The sequence below is a fragment of the Lipophrys pholis genome (genome assembly GCF_963383615.2).
Source record: "Lipophrys pholis genome assembly, chromosome: 19".
NCBI lineage: Eukaryota > Metazoa > Chordata > Actinopteri > Blenniiformes > Blenniidae > Lipophrys > Lipophrys pholis.
Window position 1 is genome coordinate 3,607,111 of NC_137647.1, and position 23,860 is coordinate 3,630,970.

At 41.3% G+C, this 23,860-nt stretch overlaps 1 protein-coding gene across 3 annotated transcripts in view; it reads right to left on the reverse strand.

The window, feature by feature from the left end:
- Positions 1-23,860, reverse strand: part of mybpc2a (myosin binding protein Ca) — a 71,012-nt gene that overhangs the window by 39,829 nt on the left and 7,323 nt on the right. For 2 of the 3 annotated variants that reach the window (XM_080487441.1, XM_080487440.1), the window contains exon 2: positions 9,563-9,634. The exons of the other annotated variant lie outside the window; for it this stretch is intronic. In XM_080487441.1, coding sequence (XP_080343567.1) covers positions 9,563-9,566 — 4 coding nt within the window. In that variant the 5' untranslated portion in view covers positions 9,567-9,634. The remainder of the gene's footprint in view (positions 1-9,562; positions 9,635-23,860) is intronic. 3 annotated transcript variants of the gene reach the window in all.

Here is a 23,860-nt window from a genome sequence, read left to right on the forward strand (position 1 = left end):
GGTTGGATGGTCAGGTGGGTTGTTGATTGGTTGGTCGGTCGGTCAGCGGTTTGGTCGGTTGGTTGGCGGGCTGACTGGCAGGTTAGTCGGTTGGTCTGGTGGGTGGATGACTGGTCAGTCTGTTGATTGGTCAGTTGGTTGATTGGCTGGTCAGTCTGTCAGTTGGTCAGTCGGTTGGTTGGTTGGTTGGTTGGTTGGTTGGTTGGTTGGTTGGTGGGTTGGTTGGTTGGTTGGCAGTTAGTCAGTTGGTAGGCTGGACTGACTGACTAACTGTTGTTTGTGTGCATGTGGGAATTCTGTAAATAAAATTGCTCGTTTGTGGAAGATACAGTTGTCTGGACTGAAGGGAAACATACTCTCTTATTTGGTGGCGCTGGCTGGTGCGCACTACTTGGAAGTCTAAACTCATTCAAAACTTTAATTTCCATAAATTGCATACCTCACCATGACAGAATGAACACTAATTACCGACTAAATACGTTTGAGTCATTATAAGTGCCACATTTCGCAGTTTGTTTTACACGCTAATCGGGATATAACCAGGCAAACGTTCACAAAATGTTATATTATGGAAAGAAAAATGCTGTACACTCGGCGGTATGATAATATTGTGTGAATAGTGCTGTAATTTCAGAGCCATTACTTGTTCAGCGTCTCGTCAGTTTATCATCTGAAGCACCACCAAACTACAAACTCCACATCTGAAATTCCTTGAATCTCATGTATTACTTCAATCCATTGCAGAATCATTACGACGGATGTGAATAATAATTATTACACTGTCAAATCTTCAGCAGGAGTCTAAAGTAATACATGTCTCTCTCACACACACACACACACACACACAGATATATATATCCCGTAGAAAGACAAGCAGGATATATCACTTTTAATGCTCCGGCACTCGTCACCACATTTCACTTTCCAAACGCTCAAACTCGGGTGCTTTGGTGGAAGCAATCTCACAACAGCACTCTGAATCACTTTGAAAGACTTTCTGTTGCAAGACACTGTCACAAGTTTTGCTGTTATCTCTTACATTTGGATTTTATTTACTCACTCTGCCGCCAACTTGTTTCATCTGACGGCTGATCAGATGACTGCAGCTGCTTTTAAGTTGTGTATTTGCATTGTTTTCATCCTTTTTGATTTCCTGTTTTCTATTTTCTGTCTGGCCCCCTTTTGCCACTATTATTCGCCGTATAAATGTATTGCAGTGATTATTTTAACCCTCAACGTCTCAGAAATATCTTATCCATCTGCTGAGTGTCTGCCATGTTAAACCACAGTGCCGGCTATCACCAGAGCATTCCCAGGCTTCAGGGAGGAAAAGTTTTAGCTTGATAGCCGAGAACAAAAACACACACAAAAAAAACAAACAAACAAAAAAAAAAAAAAAAACACAACAAAAACAGAAAGCACAAACAAGATCTGTTGTATTTTGTTGTATCTTTCCTTACCATCCCCGGGCTCAAAGTCTGCTTGATGAAGAAGAAACAGTTGGTACAATGGAATTAGTCATGTGGAGACAAAGAAGGGTTAAACATTTACCGCAGCACAACGCTGGGGACTTTGAATGAAAATGCTCCAACAAAGATGGGATTAAAGACAATGTGCAAGCCTATTCAGGGAGACAACCATGATATCTTCTGACAAGCCTGAACTGCACAAGCACACACAGATCATTGCACAGCTCGCATACAGCAGGCTGGGCATTTGTTAATGAAGAATAAGTGCAAGCTGGCAAAAAAAAAAGAAAAAAAAAAGAAGCAAAACAGGTCTAAATGAGCGGTAATGTAGATATAATGTACTGTAAGCAGTCCGTACTAATGCAAACCAAACATGGACAAGATAACGCTTTGCTTCATGCGCCACAATAATGATTTTCCAGATAAATCAATGTGTAATTTAACAGATGAGTGAAGCCACACACGCGCAAACGTTAATGTCATTAATTCAAGCTGGAGTTACACACATAAAAGTGTCATATGAACATTTGTGAGTCGTCACAACATGTCGGACTGTTAGTTCACGACACTGCTGAGAGTTTAATTCGGTTGTCTGCTGCAGTGACCACAGGCCAAGCAAACGCTTCAGTATTGCGGAACAAACTGTGGAAATGGAAATTAACTTATGGATATTAACAAAGGAAATGTAGAGACAACGGTTGATTGTATTAGTATTCAGTGTTTCCCAATATTTGGACAAAAACGATGAAACACCACAGACTCTCGCCCCGTTGCGGTCTTGGTTCGATTATGAGAAGACAATAACTGTTTGCAAGACTCATATTTGGAAAAATATCTTGGTTTTATGAGGACATGAATTCGATTTTTCCAAATGAAGATGAAACTACATAGAATGAAACAGTTGTTAATGATGTGACACAGATGTATGCAGATGACGGGTGATTCTGATGGAACTGTACAGTTTACAGTCTCCTGTGGCACTCAGCCTTCAGCACAGACCTCCTTCCTCCCTGGTTTTACTAAAGGTATTGTCATGCTCCGGTTTCGCCGGCTCCTCCCACAGCACATCGTCCTCGCTGCCACGTAAAGCATTTGAAATGCAGTATTCCAATAAAGCCTTTCAACCTGACATCTGACCTGCTCACTCAGGTGTCTGTGGATCACGTCCAGCGTGTTTCCTCTCGTTTCTGAGGCCACATGAGGCTGTGACGCAAAACTCTGCTTAACACCGGGAGCCGACTATTAGATGACCACACCTGGTTCATATCTGGACAGTATTTAGTATGCGTTGCGAGGAATACTGCCACTAGTTACTTCAATTAAGCTTTCTCCTACAGAAGAATACCAAATTAGAAGACTGAATAACTCATGTGTTCAGATTTGTGTGTTTCAGAAGAAATTATATGCACTTGCATGTAAGACAAGTTGTATTATGAAATCAGTGTTAGGCAAAAATAAAAAATAAAAGAATTATTAAGTTTTAAAGACACGGGTTGCCTGAAAAAGTTCTTAAATCATTCAAGTGTGTTTAACAAATTTTTTTTTTCGACGTTGACGCCATTATCTTAATGATGCACAGCCGTTTGATCCGAGCTGTCAGCACTGTGTGATTCAGTGTCATGAACGTTTCACTCATGAAGTTCAGCTGACGTTACATCAGTCAGTGCAAACTTTTCAACTTGAGGGCCACAGACACAGAAATACACCCGGAGCAGGGCCGCGCTGTCAAGGTGAACGTTCTGCACTCGCTTTCTACCTCGCGTCACTTTGGATCTGCCGTTTTTCTTGCCCAGCAGTTACATTTATCTTTTAATTGACTCCGCTTTATTCAAGACGGTTTTAAAACTCAGCTGGTAAAAGTACAAGATACATTCAGTGGTGGTAAAGTTACCATTGCGAATAGAATTCTATTCTATTCTATTCTATTCATAGTTCCGAAATGTATTTTTCTCAATGTGTGATTCTTAGCCCAGGTACATCTATAGATCAGCTCAGTGAGATAAAACAGTTACTCGTCTTTACAGCAAAATAGACACAAAATCTAAAACCTGAATATTGTTATTGTACAGATTTAGTGGAAAGTTTCAGAACTCATTTAATTGACTTTAATGTTCCCGCTCTGGCTTAACTCGACCAGCACATGTTTCCTTCAAACACTGGAATGACTACACATGAGGAGAAGGCTAAAGATGTATTTCCAAAATCCTTCGATATATTTTCAAATTTCTGTTGTTCAGATCCACACAAAGTAAAACCACTCGAGGTTTATCAGACTTGCTGCCTTTATATACAGAGCCAAGAACATGTAACTTCTGAACACAGACGAGTAGAATTAGTCGCTCCCTTTTAAGGTGCGCTGCATTATGTCCGTGTTCTTTTTCTCCTTCCACTCGGGACCATTTGAGTTGACCATCCATCAAATCAGGTCCAACATTTTTAGCCCTTGCCATCGGCAGCCAACAGCATAATCTGCGGTCCAGCCTTGGGTGCTGATCCAGTGGCTCAAATCGTCTGAAGCCACCAGTAACATCATATCGCAAACGTTGCAGCCAGTGTCTTTGATCTATACTATGCTTCCACGGCTGCCGGCCAACAAAAGGGCAACAACATTTTCCGAGTTAGATCAGATGGAGGTTGGCAGCAGCAAATCTCTGAAATGTGGTGGGCTTGACAGCATGGATTTGGAAAACAGATTACCAAAGTTGGTTCATTGGCATGAGCTGGTTTACACCAAAGGTCAAGGAGCCGAGAGCCGACTGAAGCTGTACCAGCAGGATCTGTCGAGGTTGAATTTGGACTGATTCGTGCATAAATTTATAAAAAGTATTGAGCTTTATTAGTATTGAAATGTGAGAGTTCCCCTTCAAATTAATTATCGCATAGTTACCATAGCCATAGTTACTATCTAAAAAGTTCTGTATGGAAACTTCCATTTTTGCAAGAGATACAAACAGGTCAGTGTGCAATCAGTCACCTGAACATATATTGTGTCATGATAAAAGGCCAATTGATTTCCCATTATAGCATTTCTCCAAAGCATTTACATTGTTAATTACATTCACTCACATACCAATGGTGTGCGGAAAGGTGCTAAATCCACTGATAGAGAACATTCTAGGGTCTTGCGCTAGGACACTTCTACATATGAACAGAGGGAGGTGAGGGCTTGAACCTGCAACCTTGCAATCAAGAGATGGCCCACTTTACCAAATGAACTACAGTTGGTAGAGCCCGGGGACATTTCATTGACTTTCATTAATTTCCTGCAGCGTTTAAGTCGGGCAACGATTTCAAGTGGAAACTAGAAACTTTCATTGTGTTTTGGGCATCAGTTCCCACGGAGTCAGGGTCATGCATTGGATGCATGTTTGAGAATGTGAGTCGTTTATATGATACAGGACAAATTGTGGACGTTACTAAATCACTTTTCCAGGGAAGGGTTGAGGTAAAGATTAGGGTTTGGCAAATGGTACTGGAGAGATTAAGACCCTGCTTATGCGACAACTCTTTAAGTCAAAACGCATTGTTTCAGAAAAAGTTTCATGTTTACACTGCAACATTTTGAAAACGATAGTTGGAAATGGCAGAAACGCTGAAAACGATGTAGTTTAGCACGTCAGGTCACGACTTGGTGCTGCTGGTTTTTATAATGGAACCAGACACACATGCAGCAGAGAACAATACGCTATAAACATTAACAATGGGAGTACACACGGATATTCGTTTGAACAGGCAACCAAGTTGCGCTGTTATTGCGTTGACTGTCAAAATAAAACTACCAGGTCCCGGGAGAAAATGGACTGGGAGTCACGACACTCTGGAAGCTTGTCCAGCTACTGAGCATGTGCAGAAGAACTATCTACTAAGGCCGTGGTGCGCATGCGCAGTAGTACCGTTTCAGAGTAGTTGCGTTTTCCACCATCTACAGGGAAGTCGGGGCGTTTTTGAAAAGTTGCACCTTGGGAGCCCTTTTCAAAATGTTGCGTAAACGGACGGCCAAAAACAAAACGTTTTCACTTGGAAACATTGTCGTGTGAGCGGGGCCTACATTGGATCGGCTTTCAATGGAATTGTCGCAGGTTCAATAATCCTCCTCCCCGTGTCCACGTGGCAAAATGTGCAAGACTATCGTTACCGTGTGTGTGTGTGTGTGTGTGTGTGTGTGTGTGTGTGTGTGTGTGTGTGTGTGTGTGTGTGTGTGTGTGTGTGTGTGTGTGTGTGTGTGTGTGTGTGTGTGTGTGTGTGTGTGTGTGTAAAGTGTGTTGGGGAGTGCTGAAGCAGTTGGAAAAGCACTCTATAAGTGAAAACCATTTACTGGCAAACACAATGGCTTTCATGTAATGTCTTTCACATGAATTGGATGTATTCCGGTATGAATTACTGAAACTGTATACCTTTAACACAAATACAGTCTAAACATATAAATGTACAACAAAGAGCATTTGACTCTCAGGGGGCTCGTTATTTATTACCCATTAAGTGCCGCAGGCAGAGACAATCTCAAAAAGTAGGTGTATTGTGATGCATAACAAAAAAAAAAACTGGAGTTCATTAGAGACCCCTGATGATCTGTGCATACATATGTGCAGGCATTACATACAACTCACATTCGCTTTGGGCTCCTGCACCCCCACACGCGCACGCACTCATTTCACAGTTTTTAGCTGAATGCTTTGCCCTCAACTATGGATTGGATTTGAAAGGTCAGGATTTTCAGGCAACATGAGAGCACTAAAATGAGAGGAACGGGATCTGCCACCCTCCATCTAGCTCAGATTTGTTTCCCACACATACCAAACAGCCTGCGTCTTGCAGGAGATGGGGAAACGGAGACACGCCGGCTCAACCAGCCGATAAAAAATTCAGTTTCTACATGTCAGCCCTACATCCAGACATAAGTAGGATCATTAAAACTGCTGGATTGGTACCAGGTATACTTTTTCAGGCAGTTAGAGGTCATGAATTAACCATCGTTGCTTTATTTTGACGGTTCATAATTTGTTAATAACTTTCAAACAGCTTTCCAGGAAACAACTATTTGATTAGAGGATAATTACAGAGAAGTGAGATTTAGCAGATTATCAAAGGTATTAAAAATGAATTCACAATATCATTAAATATTAAAAACTACTGTTATAATGTTTCTATGTTATACTGAGAGTTTGTCTGGGCACAAAAATTACATCTGTGCATGGATATGGGACACAACAGCTGATTTTTCAGAACCACAGTGCCTTTTTTTCCAAGGAAAATTATATTTTGTTTCTAGAATCTTATTATCTTATTGTATTTTGTTGTCCTATATGTTTGTGTGTTGCCTGACATTTACGTCCATAATGAACAATGAACCGAATGATATTGAGGAAAATCTTTGAAGTGGCTCTGAAGTGCAATGTAAACCTGATCTGTGAGCGTCTGTCAGTTCTTTGTTCAGGCTGTATGACCACTGTTTAAGAGATAATCTAAACTGTTATGAAGGTTGATTGTGAAGGTTGCAAATAAAACCATTATGTTGCACATTTGCCTTTATGAATATAGAATATCGAGCATGTCTTCCAGATCATGCAAAATACTGAGAGGAGTTTTGCCGGACGTAATAAGCCCAATGTTCTTGAAAACACATTTGATAGGGGGAATCCAAATAACAATTTTTTTCCACATAGCTTTTCGACTGTGTTCACCGGTCTTTGTTAGCAGTGTCATCCAGTGGTGGTCCACCAGAGTATACGTAACCAAGCAATTCTGTGTTTGTTATTATATATATAACAACAGCTGTTTACTAAATTGCTTGTATTTTTTTTCTATTGAAGTGTAATACTGTGTCTTTCCTATAGAGGGTGTATACAGACTATACTTGAGTGATTAAAAAAACTTTCCTACATCGGGAATTAAAAATAAAACATAGGAATGCAAGGATACCACTTTTTTTTTAAAGAACAAGTACAAGTATTAACCTAGCTACTTGCTGATACCGAGTACCAATATGAGTAAAATGCCATAAAGCCTAATTCATACTCCAAATGATATGCGAAGGCCATGCCTACCCAATACTGGTATCGGTATCTGCGCATCCCTAATAAAACACCTTTAATTTGACTTTCAGCGTTAATATTACCTCTCCACCTGAAAACACTCCAATAACAGGTCCTGATGTGAGCAATGCTGCTTCTACACCAATGTACCTGCTCCACTTACTAAATACACCAAATATATGAAGTAACTCAGTATCTGAGAGGTTACACAAGCACATATGCTCTACGCTGCAAGGCGCTGGCTCTGCTCCAGATATTATCCTGCTTTTTTCACTTCTTGTGGAAAAAAAAAGAAAGAAAAAAAAATATATATATATATAGTGCAACTGGGAAACATTAATTTGCATGTATTCTATGCGTTTGCAGACCAAAAATAGAATGGCACATACATATATACATGCATATGTGACGCTTGCCCATAAATTAAACACCTTATTCCTTTGCTCCTAAATTTAACACCTGGTTGAAAACGTTGTGCTCAAGAAAGAAAGTTAGTGCTAATAAAAGTATGTGTGTGTGTGTGTGTGTGTGTGTGTGTGTGTGTGTGTGTGTGTGTGTGTGTGTGTGTGTGTGTGTGTGTGTGTGTGTGTGTGTGTGTGTGTGTGTGTGTGTGTGTGTGTGTGTGTGTGTGTGTGTGTGTGTGTGTGTGTGATGCATCCAGCAGCTACATAGTAGGTCTCATGCATCTCCACACACAGCCCCATCACCACAGAAGTTCACTGCTTCTTCTGTGTTTTGTGTCTTTAAATCTTACCGTCGTCCTCCGCTGGCTCCTCTGAATGAGTGGAGAGAATCACATTGTTTGGGCAATGAGGATGAAGATGAGGATGAAGATGATCCACAATTAAAAAACACAGTCAGAGGTGGCAAACACACCTTTTGTCATACTTCTTGTTTGTACTTGAGTGTTTCTATTTTTGAGGACTTTCTACTTTTGCTCCCTACACGTGAAGACAACTATCTGCATATTCTTCTGTATGTCCCTCAAACATTGCTGTTCCTTGTTTTAAAATTAAACGGTCACTTTTAATCCTAATTTACACTCCACCCGCAAATGATACGCAAAGGTACAACGTAGCTCGCTGCGACAGTCACTGCCAATCTTTGTGCCAAATTACTCATAAAATAAACACTACCAACGGAATTCATGCAGTTTCGCAAACAATCTTTCTACGCCCCCTAGTGTTATGGCGGTGAACTACTTTGCGGCACATACAAGCTTACCAACAAGTTTCATGCAATTTCATGACAGATCTCTCAGAAACCGGACGACCCCTGGCGTTATGATAGTGAATTACTTTGTGCTACATACTGTACAACCTTGGCGCAGAACTTTAAAAGGTAATTGACAATTGAAAGGTACACGACGTTGTTGAGGCAACGGAGAGGCAAGACTCTACCTAAAGAAGGGAAAACACAACTTTTTGGAAATGCAGAGTCCTGCACATGCAGATTTTTGTCGCAGTCAATAGTTCTTCAGCACACGTCAAAGTAGATTGCAAATATTTTCCCTTAATAATAATAGCCCATATCCAACAAAGCATACATTTACTACACTGTCATCGGCATAAGTGGATATCTAAAAGTCTTTATGATAAAGAAGTTGCAGCCTAAAACTTTTGTTTTCGGTTGATTGTTGTCGCATTAACGAGTCATCAGAAGGACGTTACATCAACAGTGTTCGAAGTTTATGAATGACGATATGTGTCATTGCTAATTATTATTAAGCTGCTGTATTCACGTTCTATACTCAACTCATTTCTCAACCTTTACCTTTTTACCATTCCTTAAGTTAAATAGCTGCATTTGTATTTTTACCATATTTTCTTTCCGAAAACACCTTTACTTCCACTCAAGTAAAGAATGCGAGTACTTTTGCCACCTCTGCTTTAAGTACAAGCCGATAAACAGATTATTAATGCAAAGTGTTTCTACTTACCCTTATTGTCTGTAAGAAAAAGAAATTAGAAGAAATCAGAAGAGAAGGGCAACATTTACAAGAACTATACATTTAGGTACCTATAAAAGTTGCTGATTACTGCAGAAGTCAAAAATCAAAGCTCATGGGCTCATATTAGGTGTCGTGAAGGCACTTACCAGCAGGGGCCGCTGGAGCCTCTTCGCCCTCAGCTGCTGCAAATTAAACAACAATTATGTAAATTAATTTGCACATCCTCGTTATTTCATGTCGTACAACACCAGCAGCGCAGTGTTTGGATGGTAGCGGCTTTAAGGGCTGAGACTCGCTAAACTGTTAGAAGTACCACATCTTGTGATCCAAATACTCGGGAGACAATAACTAATAATCGTTTCTTCACATATCCGCAGGCACTTGTTTTGTACCTTAAATGCTAAATATGTATATTCACGAGATGAAAATATGTGTAGGCAGATACTCAATGAACAGAAATGCTTTCAGACAGACTGCAGAACTACAAATAGCATCTACAAATACAGATCAGGCCCCTTTTTAAGTATGGCACGAAAAAAATTTAAATAAAATAAAATTTTGAATAAACTGTTGGATTTTGATAACATAAACACAGTCATGAGTATCCACCGTGGGAAATTACACTCATGTAACCTCGCTTTGTGCACCTCTGCTAGATGTCTGTGGGGTTTGCCTCTGGCAAAAGAGAGAATATTGGATTTCAACAGGGGAATAGTGCACAATTCAAATGAGCCACGGTTTACAGAAACAGTGAGGCAGAGATAAATAAAAGTAAGTTTTTCAGAGATCATGAGGAATAATTGGGCTTAAAAAAAAAAAAGTAATAATAAAAAAAAAATCTTAAAGGGGCGGCCTCAAGACAAAAATGCTTTTGATAGGATAAGTACATCAAAGTTCCAGGATCCCAGATCTAGGTTACTTTAGAAGCTCAAGGGCGTCTAATGAGATGGCAGATTAGGCACGAATTTCTGTCTGCCAGATAAACTAAAGCACACAGCCACACAGTAATAATTCAGCTTTGGCAGCACTCACATCTTAACCATCTATTTCAATAACGTCACAGGTCTGCGCCCTCATTAGGGCCTCGTTTTAAATGTTAAGAGGTTTCAGAGCCTCACTTTGAAAGGGAAGTGCAATGGAGGCAGCAAAGTGTAACAAAGGGCTCAACCACAGATATGAACAAAGGACATCAACCCGACGTCTCGTCTCTCTGAACCACCAACAACAGGCCATAACTGGTGCTGCAGAGCGTCCCACGGGCCTGCTTCACACTGGGTCTTAGATATCAGGCCGTGGCCTTGGCGCACTGCTCGCCATCAAGCCGGCACTCTATGTCTGGCAGAGTGCGAGAGACGGGAGGAGACACTTCTATTTTGGATGAGTTTTTTTTTTTTTCTTTCTTTCTTTCTTTCTTTCTATCTTTGGACGGCAATCTGTTAATGCTTCTCTCAGCATTTCGATCCTATAGACAGATCTGTGACGCACCAGGCAGTAAAAATCTTCTTTAGCCTCCTGCTTGGTGGCACGCGTCACGTCAACACGGTGAACCAGGGAGCGAGTCGGATTCGGGATTTGTGTTGTGGCTGGGAAATCATAAAATCACCAGTTAATTCTGAGTTACTTAACAGAAGACATGCAAAATATCAGCCCAAATTCTGCATGATAAGTTATGTGAAAAAATCAGCATATAAACTAAAACACTGGATTTTAAAAGTGTAGGATGAGTAAGTACAGTAGGTACATTCGGTAGCTGCTGTTGGTTAAGGGTCCTGCTCAAGGACTGTCAGTTGTAACTTGTCAGCAATGGGCTTCAAACCTCCAACCCCAAGCCCCTTCTGTAACCATCTGCTGCACTTGCTTATCTAATTTTGACGATCTCAAAGCCTCTGGCACCCACCCACAGGGTCACACACCCCATGCTGGAAGCTCACGATGCAGGCTATAGTTTTGGTTTAGTTTAGTGTCGATATGGCAAATATTTCTTGACCATGGCAGAGCAATCAATAGCTGAGAATGTAGAGATTTCCAATTTCAGGTTTACACGGCAACGATTTGAAAACGATATCTGTTTGCACAGAAATGGCAGAAACGCAAAAACATTCTGTAATTTTTCTGCGGGGCCACAAGTTGGCGCCGTTGGTTGTTCTTGGTGTGGACAGACGACCAAGTTGGACCGTTATTACAGCGACTGTCAACTATTAAACTACCAAGTCCCAGGAGAATATGGACTGGGAGTCGTGTGACACTCCGGAGGCAAACGTTCTTGATTAACTATTTACCAGGGTCACATGCAGTAGCAGTATTTCACAATATACCTGTTTTCCCCATTTAAAAGGAGACCGTTTTCAAAACGTTTTCAGTTGCCCCGAGCACCGTTGTCGTGTAAACAGGCTCACAAAATCCAACACAACTTGAAAGCGTCAAAAAGAAGGAAGTCCTGCTGTTTATAATTGCACTTTAACTGCATTAAAGTTGAGTTGAATATTATCTCCCACCTCCCAGTTACTCATAAATGCACCATCAGATATTTTAGGGGTGTATTTCTGGTGCTCACTATAGCTGGATTCTCTCTCTCTCTCTCTCTCTCTCTCTCTCTCTCTCTCTCTCTCTCTCTCTCTCTCTCTCTCTCTCTCTGTCCTTGATCTCAGTGTGTTAGCAGGTTTGATCTTTTACTCAACGCAACGCAGCAGAAGACAAGAAGAGGGTTTGTTGTTTTTTTTTGAAGCACTCGTCACTCCGAGAAACAACTGGGGCGTTAAATAAATGTCATAAAATCATCATGGAAACGGCCCCATGCTGACTTCAAATATGTGTGATTAATAATACAACTCTTTAACCAAAGATGTCATGAAATTCAAACCGGGCGCAGCACAGAGCGGGCTCGCCGGCGCGTCGCTATTCCAAACGGAATATTACAGTCACCCAGAGTAAAATTTCCAATGAAAGGTCGTTCATAAATGCTAATAAAATGCTCAGCGTAACATGAAACTGTAATGAAACGAATCTGCTAAGAGATTCAGCCGAGTGTCTCGGATATGAAAACCTTTTTTTCTTTTCCTTTTTCTCGTGTTTAAGAATCGTATAAAGGTGGTTTGTTTGACTGTCTCCTGTCGTCACAGATGAGACACACCGGCCCGCCCAGCCCCTCCACCTGTAATGACACGCCAATGAAACCAGTAGGAATAAGCAAAGAAGGGAGAAGAGGAGATGTGACATTCCTCTCGAGATTGTTTGATGGTGACAAAAAGAGAAGTGGTTATATAAAGATTTTCTTTTTCTCCTCTTTTTGATGTAAAAGTTTCAATTGTTGTATGAATAAGCAGTGAGAGCTTCATTTGATGTCAGTGGAGCAGCTGCACATCTAGAAGGTCTCAAATGAGAGTTTTGGTTCACTGGTGTCAAGATATGAGCGGAAGATATTGACGCTCGGAGAGTCGAATGTCTTCAGACTTTTATAGTGTAGGGATCTGTGATATCTAAAACAACATTTAGAGCACTTGTTAAAGCTCCGGTATATTTTCGTCGCTTAATAAAACTCATTAAAAAACATGAAAATGATTACAGATATTCCAGCTGACAATCTTTTTCTTGACATTACAACTTAAATTTGATGACAAAACATGACAGAATCCCTTTAACAAACATTGGATATTCTTTTTCTTCCACTCCGTCTCACTGCAAAGAGTAAAAGTCAGTGAGACTCTCAGCAATCAGTGAGCGTTTCCCCATTCGATTGCTTCCGCAAACACTTGTGTTGAAACTGAATTTGAGACGGTCAAGGTCACTGCCGCCGCCTCTATGCATGATTACTCAAGGATTGTATACAAGTTATCAGCATCACCCTTTCACATCTAATTTATAAGCTTCCCCTGCAATGTATTGGCTATTTTTTCCTCCCAATATAGGTATTTAAGAAGTCTGAAAGGAATTGCAGAAATTTCTTCAGAGCGTGACCCAGGTGTAACATTTTATACAGACAAGTGGGGAAAATAAATAAATATATATATATATATATATATATATATATATATATATATATATATATATATATATATTAAGCAACATCAAATAATGATAAAGAGAATACAGGTAGTTATATATGAATAAACAATGGTCGCTATGAGATTTGTTAAAAGACATTTTTCCTGAGAAGAGGATATAAACCCGACCCACCTACACTGGAACAATGGCGTGGTCTGATTGAGGGAATAAAGACAATAGAAAGATTGACTCTTATGTTGGTATTAAGGGAAGATTCAGTTCTAAAGAGATAGCAGAAATGGTCACTTTATCGAAAGACGCCGTCAGGACATTACCCCGCAATCTGTGGCCACGCCGAATTCTAAAGCAAATACGGTTCATGATACTTTTTGTTCTATCACTATAAGTTCTTTCGGTTGTTTATTTCTCATTTATTTCTTGTTTTGTTAATGTTCTGCATGACATTTGTTAAAAAAAAAAAAAAAAGTTAAAAAGAACAATGGTGGTGAACAATCCTTCTCAACACGTTTCAATCGTCTCTACGTTAAAAGAGGCACGTGCAACTCCACCAAAGTAGAATCAACACGGTGAAAAAGGAGAAAAAGCTGATTCTTCTCCAGCTGCATCACTTCTAAGAAGCTCTACTTAGACACAGTGGCTCATCTTCGCTCGGCTCTGACATGGTGCTGACATGCTATTGTGCCGGCAATCTGCCACTAACAAGATCAGCAGGAGGTCGGAGGAGCGTCCGTGTCAAAACCGCCGACCGATTTAGCCCCTGATAGCCACAGATAGCATCCGATAGATGCAGGTAGCTTCTGCAAAGGAGAGTGAAAAACGATCCCTTCCTCATCACTCGTCAGGACGGTCATCCACTCAGTGGGCTGAGCTATTCGCCCCGACAGCCAAGGAATGCTAACACGCAGGCACTGAGCGGTTTACCAGCTTTACTATCTTTGTTTTGGATCTTGGCATGCTACTACTTGCTGATCGGCGTTGAAGATAAGGTGCAGTCTGAGCACATGGGAGGGTTTCTTCAGTCGTAATTGAAAATCCACACACAAATAAATAAATAAATAAATAAATACACGAAAACATTACTTTCACCCTAACTTTCTTTGGCGAAGGTAATGGCAGCCATTATGGGACTGCTACTAGTAGTTGGTTAAAGATGCCCTCTACTGGCACCAGGAGGAATTTCGACTGATCCAGTTAAGAAAACCAAATAAGAATTGTTAAAAAAAAGAGAGAGACTGATTTACGTTGGGTAATCAGCTGATATTAATCTAATAAGCAAGTTTATATCCCGCTCAGTTATAGAAAATTGAAGCTATTCGATGTTCTAAAACCAAAGTTTGGTGTCGTTGTGGATTTAAGCAGGTTTAGATGAAAGTATTCCGTTGGTTGGTTGATCTCATACATGAGTGCCCAATTATTTTCATTTCAGTAATTTTTGCCTACTTCTTTGACAGATAGTAGATTTCCTTCATATATGGAGAACTTCCTACTGAGAGGAACCAGCTGAGGTGCTTTGGGTAGAACATCATGATCCTCTCTGGTCACCTGTCATGATCAAGAACTTCGGGGTCAATGTAGGACCCCGGAAAGATCATATCAAGCAGCTGACAAGGAAACGGGTCTGGACCCTCTGAGGTGAGCTGGATGAAGTTGCAGAGAACAGGGAAGTCGGGGCTTCTCTTATTTCCCCTTTGCCAGCACAGCTGTGTTTGGACTGGGCAATTAAAATGATAGATCGGCACCGGTCTGATACTGCTGCATTAAAATTTAATCCGTAGGTAAATATTGTCCACTATTTCTATCAGACATTAGATACTTAGTCAGTACTTTGCAGATAATTAACACAATAAATAACTCTTATGACATACAGTATTGGTAACCATTCTGAGAAGTTTGCAGTTAAATTGCTCTGCTTCAGTACTTGAGATTTCAGATCCAATCTATTTAAATGGTTGCTTTAACACAGAGTTAAGACTTTAGATACAACCGTTTCATTTGTTCCAGACTATTTTAAATGCAATATTTCTACTATACTATTTTTTTTTTAGAAACCTCCTCTCGACAGAAGAGACTATTTTTCTTGGATTCCCTGCGATTCAATTTCCACAATAGTTTCATACCACAGTGTTTCACTGACAACTTGAAACTGGTCTCTCAGATGGCAACAGAAGGAGAGTGGGTGGATTAAAATGGCCTGATGGGATTTCTTCCCTGGTCAATCGGAAAACGTGTAAATCTTCTCTTTGTTATAGTGAGGGTCAAGACAGTTTAAGATGTCTTACAATATTTATCCAAAGAAAAACTGGTGGTACTATTAATTGTATGTATTTCATATCATTTTACCAATAAGTGCCAAATGATCTCTTTTGAAAGGGCAAAGTACTAGTCATTAAAAAAGAAAGACAAGATAACATAAATCCTACAAAGCAAGTGCAACAATACAACATTTACAGAAAACCAAACACACACCTTAAAGGACCAACACTGTTCCCTCAACATCTTCCTAATGACTTCATCAGAGAGACATCGGTACTCATACCTTGAGATCCGTTTACAAATGACTCCATGACCCGGGTACAGTGTGCAATAGCAGTGGAAAAGTGATAAAGTGTTATGGCCTTATGAAATACGGAAAGTGAATCCATCCAAACAGCTTCATTACTCACATTATCCAAGCTATGATGAAGATCAAGCAGTGCTGGAGCTCATATCACCTAACACATGACAGGGTAAGGTACACCCTGGACAGGCCACCAGTCCATCGCAGAGCCAAAACATACAGGCCTATAATCAAGCTTGCACAATTTAGAGTCACAAATGCGCCAACCAAGCATAGCTTTGGTATTGAGGGAAGTCAGAATACCTGTAGAAGGGCCAAAGGAGGATTTCAAGTTTCAGCCTGAAGAAGACCCAGGGTAAAATATGCATGCTTGGCTAAGAAATGAAGAACGCTGTGTTCCTAGCTCACACGTGGTTAGCGATGAACACTCGCTTTGAAAATGATGAAAGCTCAGAGTTTCATTGCCAAACCCGATGCCCATCCATCAATCTATCTTCTGTACCAGCTTTATCCAGGTTAGTGTCACGTGCTAGCACATAAAGACATAAAATCACACTTTATGTCCCTCAGAACTCAGCAAGTCCAAAGACAAAGGCTTCTATTCCAGAGTTTCACCTGGACTTTGACCCAGTGAGGCGAGAGTCATGATCACTATGTCAAAATCTTGTCCTCTACACCAGAGATGTCAAACATATTTTAGTTCAGCAGCCACAAGCAGTCCAATTTCACCCTAAGTGGGCCGGACTAGTAAACTAGTGCCAGAATAACTTCAAATTGAAATGAGTTATATTATAGAGCTTTTCAACACTTTCACATGCGTCTCGCTGGTCCAAAAATGTTGTATTCAAAGTTTATTGCCCCCAAATCGAGCTTTTCCTTGATTTTCCTCCATTTGAATGTTGGATCATAGGCGCTGCATTCAGAAGGAGAGAGAGGACAGACTTTCCTCACTTCTGGGGGGGTCATTCCAGGTATGGGGACGACTATTACTCTTATAAAAACCATTAGAAAGTGAACTTTGCACAATATGGCCCCTTTAAAGTTCCTTGTTGTGGCGCAGAGTATATGTGATAAAGATGTATATTTTTTTCACAAAGAATTAACACCAGAAATTACTACAATCTTAACGTAAAGCCAAATTAATTAAACTTTTTGATGCAAAACAGAAAGAAATGTCCAGATAACTTCCCCTAAAGCTGTTGCCGTATGCATCTTTTTACAAACTCACCCTGACAGCAGGGCTTTGGGGCCAATGGTAGTTTGCATTTTCGCAACGAGTTATTTATTTTTCATGGCAGCACCACTGATGTCTCAGCTCAGGTTTCAGTGTTGTGTTGGGTCTGCTACACTTAAGAATTCTGTTTTAAAAAATGTAATTTAAAATTTTTTTTAAATTTTCTTTTGAATTTTAACAATTTGCTTAGTGGTTTGGCCCGATTGGAGCCTCTTGCAGGCCGGGTTTGGCCCACGGACATTATGTTTGACAGCGCTGCTCTAAACCGAACATTCAATCAACCATCCACCTTCTATACAGGTTTATCCAGCTCAGGGTCACTGAGCTGACATTGGGGCGAATGTATTACACCTACGGGCAATTTAGATTCACCAACGAACCTCAAAAGCAAAGGAGACCATCTAAAATTGCCTCTATCCTGGGATTGTACCTGGGTCTTCTCACTGTGAGGTGAGAGAGCCAACCACTGTACCACCATGGAGCACTCCATGGTGGTACTCCCAACATTTAATGTTTTTTGACAGGCCAAATCTACAGCATCTCAATTAGTGAAGGTTGGTGACGTTGTTCTCTGCTGTGTGATAGAGGCAGAAGAAAGAGAACGGTGAATCTTGCCTCATACGGCTTTTAAAAAGTGATTTTATCCTCCTCTAATTATCTGCGAGTGACCTGTTTCTCCTTCAGCCTGCTTTGTGAGATCCTCACTCTTTGCCCCCCCCCCCCAAAAACATGTGCAAGCCGTTAAGTCACAATCAAGGCAACTGTGACCCCTGAACCCTTCGTGTTAATGCCGGAGGTAATGCACAGCTGACGGACACGCTGCCCACATGGATCCATTCACGCTCTCATTACCGTCCACGCTTCATCAACGGCCCTCGCTGGCCTAGATAATTTCACTCAACAGCCGTCTGTTTCCCTGTCTTCCAGGTATCTGTTAAATGGATAATGTCTCCTGTGGTCTCCATTCCTTCTTCTTTTTCACTTAATGCAAATCCCCACTCTCAGCACTTTTTCTTTTTTTGTACCGCCATTTCTTTGTCCTACTTTAATCTGATTCCTCTCTCTTCTCCTGGAAAAGACGCAGAATGGAGAGCAAAGAGGTGGAAAGTAAAACTGGAAGAGAGAGGAACAATGAGCGAGGCCAAGCGGGGTCAAGAAGCCTGAGGATTGGCTTCTTCAGCAGAGGAGATAAGATATGGGCTACAGCGTTTATATTTAACAAAACCATGTGAGATGCTTGTTCACAGAGGATTGTATTTACCCGGTTTTCGCTGACCCTGCCACTGTCCATACTTCCTTTAATACACTCACATCCCTCAGTGCTTCCTGCGCCCATAATTTTAGCCCGTTTATATTTCTCAAAGCTTATCAAGACTATCAATTGACACACTTTGACTCTTCTAACACTGTATACTATGGCTCTGGCCATAAACCACTTAAGTAACAATACTGAAGTCAGGATATGAAGGGGGGGGGGGGGGGGGGGGGGGCACTAAATACTACATATGTTATTCAGTTTTGTACTTTGAAGGACGGTAGTGGTATTGTTCGGTTGTTGTACCAGTCATGGCGTAAAGCTCGTATACCTACATTTTCAATCTATAAGTGATTTTTTTTAACCACTTGGCAGCTGCAGGAACATAATATAATAAATACTAACCTCAGTTTATAAACCATATATGCAAGCCATTGTTTGATGACTGATTCACTCATTAAGTTACATCAGTTAGTGGAGGAAGATGCTCTATAACCTGGATGTTAGTGGAAGGAAGATGCTCTATAACCTGGTTGTTAGTGGAAGGAAGATGCTCTATAACCTGGATGTTAGTGGAAGGAAGATGCTCTATCACCTGGTTGTTAGTGGAAGGAAGATGCTCTATAATCTGGATGTTAGTAGAAAGATGCTGTATAATCTGGATGTTAGAGGAGGGAGATGCTCTATAATCTGGTTACTTCAGAATTATAGGGGCCAGTGAGAGTTTAGTGAAATGATAAATGCATCATAGCCTTGGCTAATGCTAAAGCTAATGGTTGGCCTCTGAGCTACTGCTGCTCTTTACTGGCTTATGAGCAAATACAGCAGCACGGAAATACTTAGGAAAACACAACAAATAATCAACGGTCCGAATCTTCAGCACCGATTTCATAACAGTAATTGTTTGCGAGCTGGTGGCATCATGGGGACATGAAGAGACGAATCGAAGCAGGTATTAATACCGGAAAGGTGATGACCTACAGGTTGTCCGCTGTTTTATGGCGACATCTAAAACCACATATCAGAAACTCTTGATCATTCAAAAGTCAGAGTTGCTGTTATCATCCTCCAGCCTCTATTTCTCTCTCCCTCCCTCCCTCCGTCTGTCTCCCTCGTTCTCCCTTCCCGTTTTGCTTTTGAAGGGTAACCTCTGTGGAATGTGCTTCGTTAATCTCTCTTGACATTTCCCTGTCTTCCTTTCGCTGTGTGCGTCTCCCACTTGTTCAGGCAGTTAAGCCAGAGGACTTGGGGCCAAGCCAAACATTTGAATCTTGAAATCTTTCTCTCTCATCACTGAACAAAGGCAAAACGGGGCACAGATTCCTCACATGGACTTTCTCTGGATGTGCTTCTTCATGCTGACCGGCTGTCCCTTTAAACATGGAGAGGGAGCCGTCCAGTGCTGCTGCTGAGGAAAGGCACCTCCTCTTTTTTTTTGCTTCTGCTGCAGCTCGATGTCGGAGTACTGCAGAATACATTAAGTCACTTAAGCGTGTCTACAACCGTAAGCTATGGCACCAGCAGACGTGTTAACTGGAGACCGGGGCCACATGGCTCTGTAAGAGCACAACGCCAATCTATGGTAGCGTATTCCCACCACTCAGTGTGCTAATGCAGAGTGGTGCCCTTTTACACAGCAACCCAGTTCTACCCTCCACGGTGGGCAATCCTGCGGAGTGAAGCCATCGGGTCATGTTACAACTTCTGCTGGTTAGATCATGGACGTCGACGGGCTGCAGCTATAACTTACTTTCTGGAGTCGGAGGCAAAATGTCTTGAAATAAACCTTAAAAGTCCGGAGCCAAATCCCCACGGGATCTTTCTCACGATACATATATGGACACCTTGTGCCACTCACTAAACTTAACATTTCCAGAAGCCGCCAAACGTTCGTCTGTCGGCAGATGGCGACTCAAGAAATCAGACTGAAGAGAAGCCCGGAGGTACCGTGTAAAAAACAAAAAGAAAGGAAGAAATGTTAACATCGGTGCATCTTCACAGATTACATAACATCCAACACCCAAGGCCTCTCCTATATATATATACATACATACAATACACAAATATATTTAGACATATGTAGATAAAAAACAACAAATCAAAGACTTTTAAAATAAAAAGAGACCAGCGAGCTCACTTCTGCATGAAAGCACCATATTAGGTAGAGATATCATAATGTTGCTGAGTATATTGATTACAATATGCTTTGCAATAAAGACAAACACCTTGTTCTTCTGAATAACTGTGCTCTTTCTCTTGCCCCCATTTCTCACCAGCAGCATGTATTTATTTATTTTTCTCCTTTCTCCTGAAAAAGTCGAGTTTGGCTTTTGACTTTGGGACAGATTGTTTCCCAAGTTATAGTTTTCTATTGTTTCAACCAGATTCAGATTTATTTACTGTAATGCTCTTCCTCCTGCTCCATAGTATCATATTTCATTCAATCACTCCATGGCAAATCCAACAAGGACATTGAGGTAAACATGGCGGGATGCACAGACAAACCTTGCAATGGAGCAATGCTTCGTGCGCAGACCAGGTCTAAATGCCAGCCGGGCCTTTCTGTGTGGAGTTTGCATGTTCTCCCTGTGTGTGGGGGTTTCTTTGGCTTCCTCTCACAGTACAAAAACATGCATGTGAGGTCAACTAATGACCCTAAATTAAAGGGTGAAATTTGAGTGGTTGTCTGTCTCTCTGTTTGTCCTGTGATGAACTGGAGAACTGTCCAGGTGTATCTTGCCCTCGCTATAGAAGATGGATGGATGCTTGCACATGGAGTCATTCTAAGTTGATCACCCACAAAAGTGCACATAAATTGAAAGAACAATCTATTTACATGCAATTTAGCAAATTTTTTAATTGTTTTTTTAATGCATGGTTTTAGCGAATCAGGATCAAACAGTCTAGCCCAGGAGGTCAGATTAAAAAATTTGGGAGTTTGACCCAAAAGAATGTAGCCTCACATTTTCACCAAACGTAATTAAATCGTGAAAAATACACAGATTCAGCTCCAGCAGTCAGATTATGTCTTCCTTTGGGAGCAGCTCGGCTTCCCAGTGCTGTGTTCAGTAACTAAAACTCCAATCCCCTCCAATTTGAACGCGTATTTGGAATGCTATTCATCAGGGAATCCCTCAATGCCTAAAAAGCACCTTAATCCCACTTTAAAAAGCAACTCACTCCGTTCTTATACGCTGTGATCGCATGCGGCCAAGCCGCCACTCCGTACTGTCATTTAAAACCACAGGACGGTGTGACTGAGAGTGTTTTTGTGTTCAGATACGCACACATATACATAAATACACATACAGTATATAATATAAATGCAGAAAATTGGCGGGGGAGTATAAAAAGGAAGATTAATATTCAAGCGGGCTATTTATAAAAACCCAGTGCGTGGAGTATCAATGGTATTATTGGCTCTTGGCTGGCATCCATTCTGGGGGCAGAGCGTGACTGATGGAGTTTCACCATTTTTATGACGGAGGACAGAGAGCCGCGCTGTGGGCAGAATCGGGGTACACTTAAGCTCTCTGCCCTCCCTATCGCTCAATCGTTTGCCAAGTTAATTTGACAGTGCCGATAATCCGAACATGCGGATGCGCACGACGCGCTGAACGCGGCGGCGTGTAGGAGGAGAAGGTAAATGAGTAAATCCAGAGGGGCAATTAAAGAGTTGCCTTACACGCAGATGGTGACGGGAGCTGAGAGACTTCAAAGAGGAGATATTCCAGTAATTCCAGCGATCGTCGGTGACGGAAATAATAAGCACAAGCTGCAGCGCCGCGCTCCATGAAATCGATTTTTTTTTTTTTTTTTTGACACAGTTTTAAATTGGGTCACCTTAAATGTTTAAAGCGCGCATTCATGATCATCTCGCTGATCTTTTTCTTTACTGGCAATGTATGAGCATTAACTGAAAAAAAATCAGACCTCTGGTGGATGCACCAAAAACTTGTGTTGCAAAAACGTCAGTTCTCCTCCTGATTGAGGTCCTCCTCCTGTAAGTAAAACCTTCAGGACAGCGGTGCTCCCGCATGGTGAAGAGGAGCTCGCTGTCTTAACTACACTGATGTAACCGGGGAAATAAGATGAGAGGTCTTTGCAAATTTGGATGACCTACTTTTTGTTTTGGGCCGCTGAGCTCCAGCAAGCAGTCAGGGAAAAAAAAAAAAAGAAAAAGGAATATTTTTAATATTTTAAAGGTTGTTTTTTTTTTTTTTTACCCACATGAACCTCACCAGACTTTGTGAAAGGTACTTTGTGCATGATTTATAAAACAATGTTGTAACATTCACCTCCAGAGCTGTCTCCGCATTTCTGTGTGGATTACACTATTCTAACAAGCGCCATCACTTTATGTTGACAGTTAGACCGACATCCAAAGTAGGAGACATTTCCAGTAAAGTCACGGCGAGATTAGTCCCGGTTCAAGAGTAGTTTGCATGTTCTCCCCGTCCATAGGTGGGAAACCATTGAACTCCCGAGAACTCCTCGGATCCATTCTGAGAGCAACATGGAAGACTTCCAGTGACATGAGCCTTTATCCGAGGTAGCTGTGACTCATTAGCAGCATTAGAAGAAGTTTCTCTTTGTCCTGCTCATGGGCAGTCCTGCTCAACAGTTGGTAGTAGTTCAGGTGTTAGGTTTCAATAATGCTAACAGTTTATTTCACCAAAGTCCTTCCAACTGGAAGAGAGCCTCGTAAAACCTGACAGCAAAATGAAAGGCGTCCAGTAAGTAACTTGAGCGTTATCCTCTATCCCAGTACCTGTCATGCATTAGCAGCCTTAATCGACATTAGCTTCCCAGTTTGTTGCTGGTTCTTCTCGATGCCATCAATTCAAACATTGGTTATCGATTAAAGAGCATCTTCCTGCAACTAAATAATGTGATTCGAGTAATTAAGGCCACATGTACACGACAATATATCAAGTGAAAAGGCCTCATTTGGGCGTCAGACATCGCACAGTCTCAATCAGGATTAAATTTGCAATATAATGTGCAGCCCTTTAATTAAGTATTGTTAGTGCTGTGCATGGTATAAGATTTCAAATCATACACTGAATGTGTCATACGTCGTTCATAAAAACAAAAACTAATCATCTGACTCACTGCAGTCTGGATACCGTTCATTCATCAGGAGATCTGTCGTTTTATGTATGTAACGTGCCGCTGTACACCTCCCGAATGTCCCTCTGTCATAGTAAACAGAGAGCCGGTGGGCCGAAACAAGTCATTTGAAGACGTCACCGCACACAGATAACCATTGAATGGAGGGAAGCGGCGGTATCAGACGCAGCTTTACAACAAACCCTCCACAATCTGTTCTTTGATCAGGAGTTCAGTCTCCAGATTGC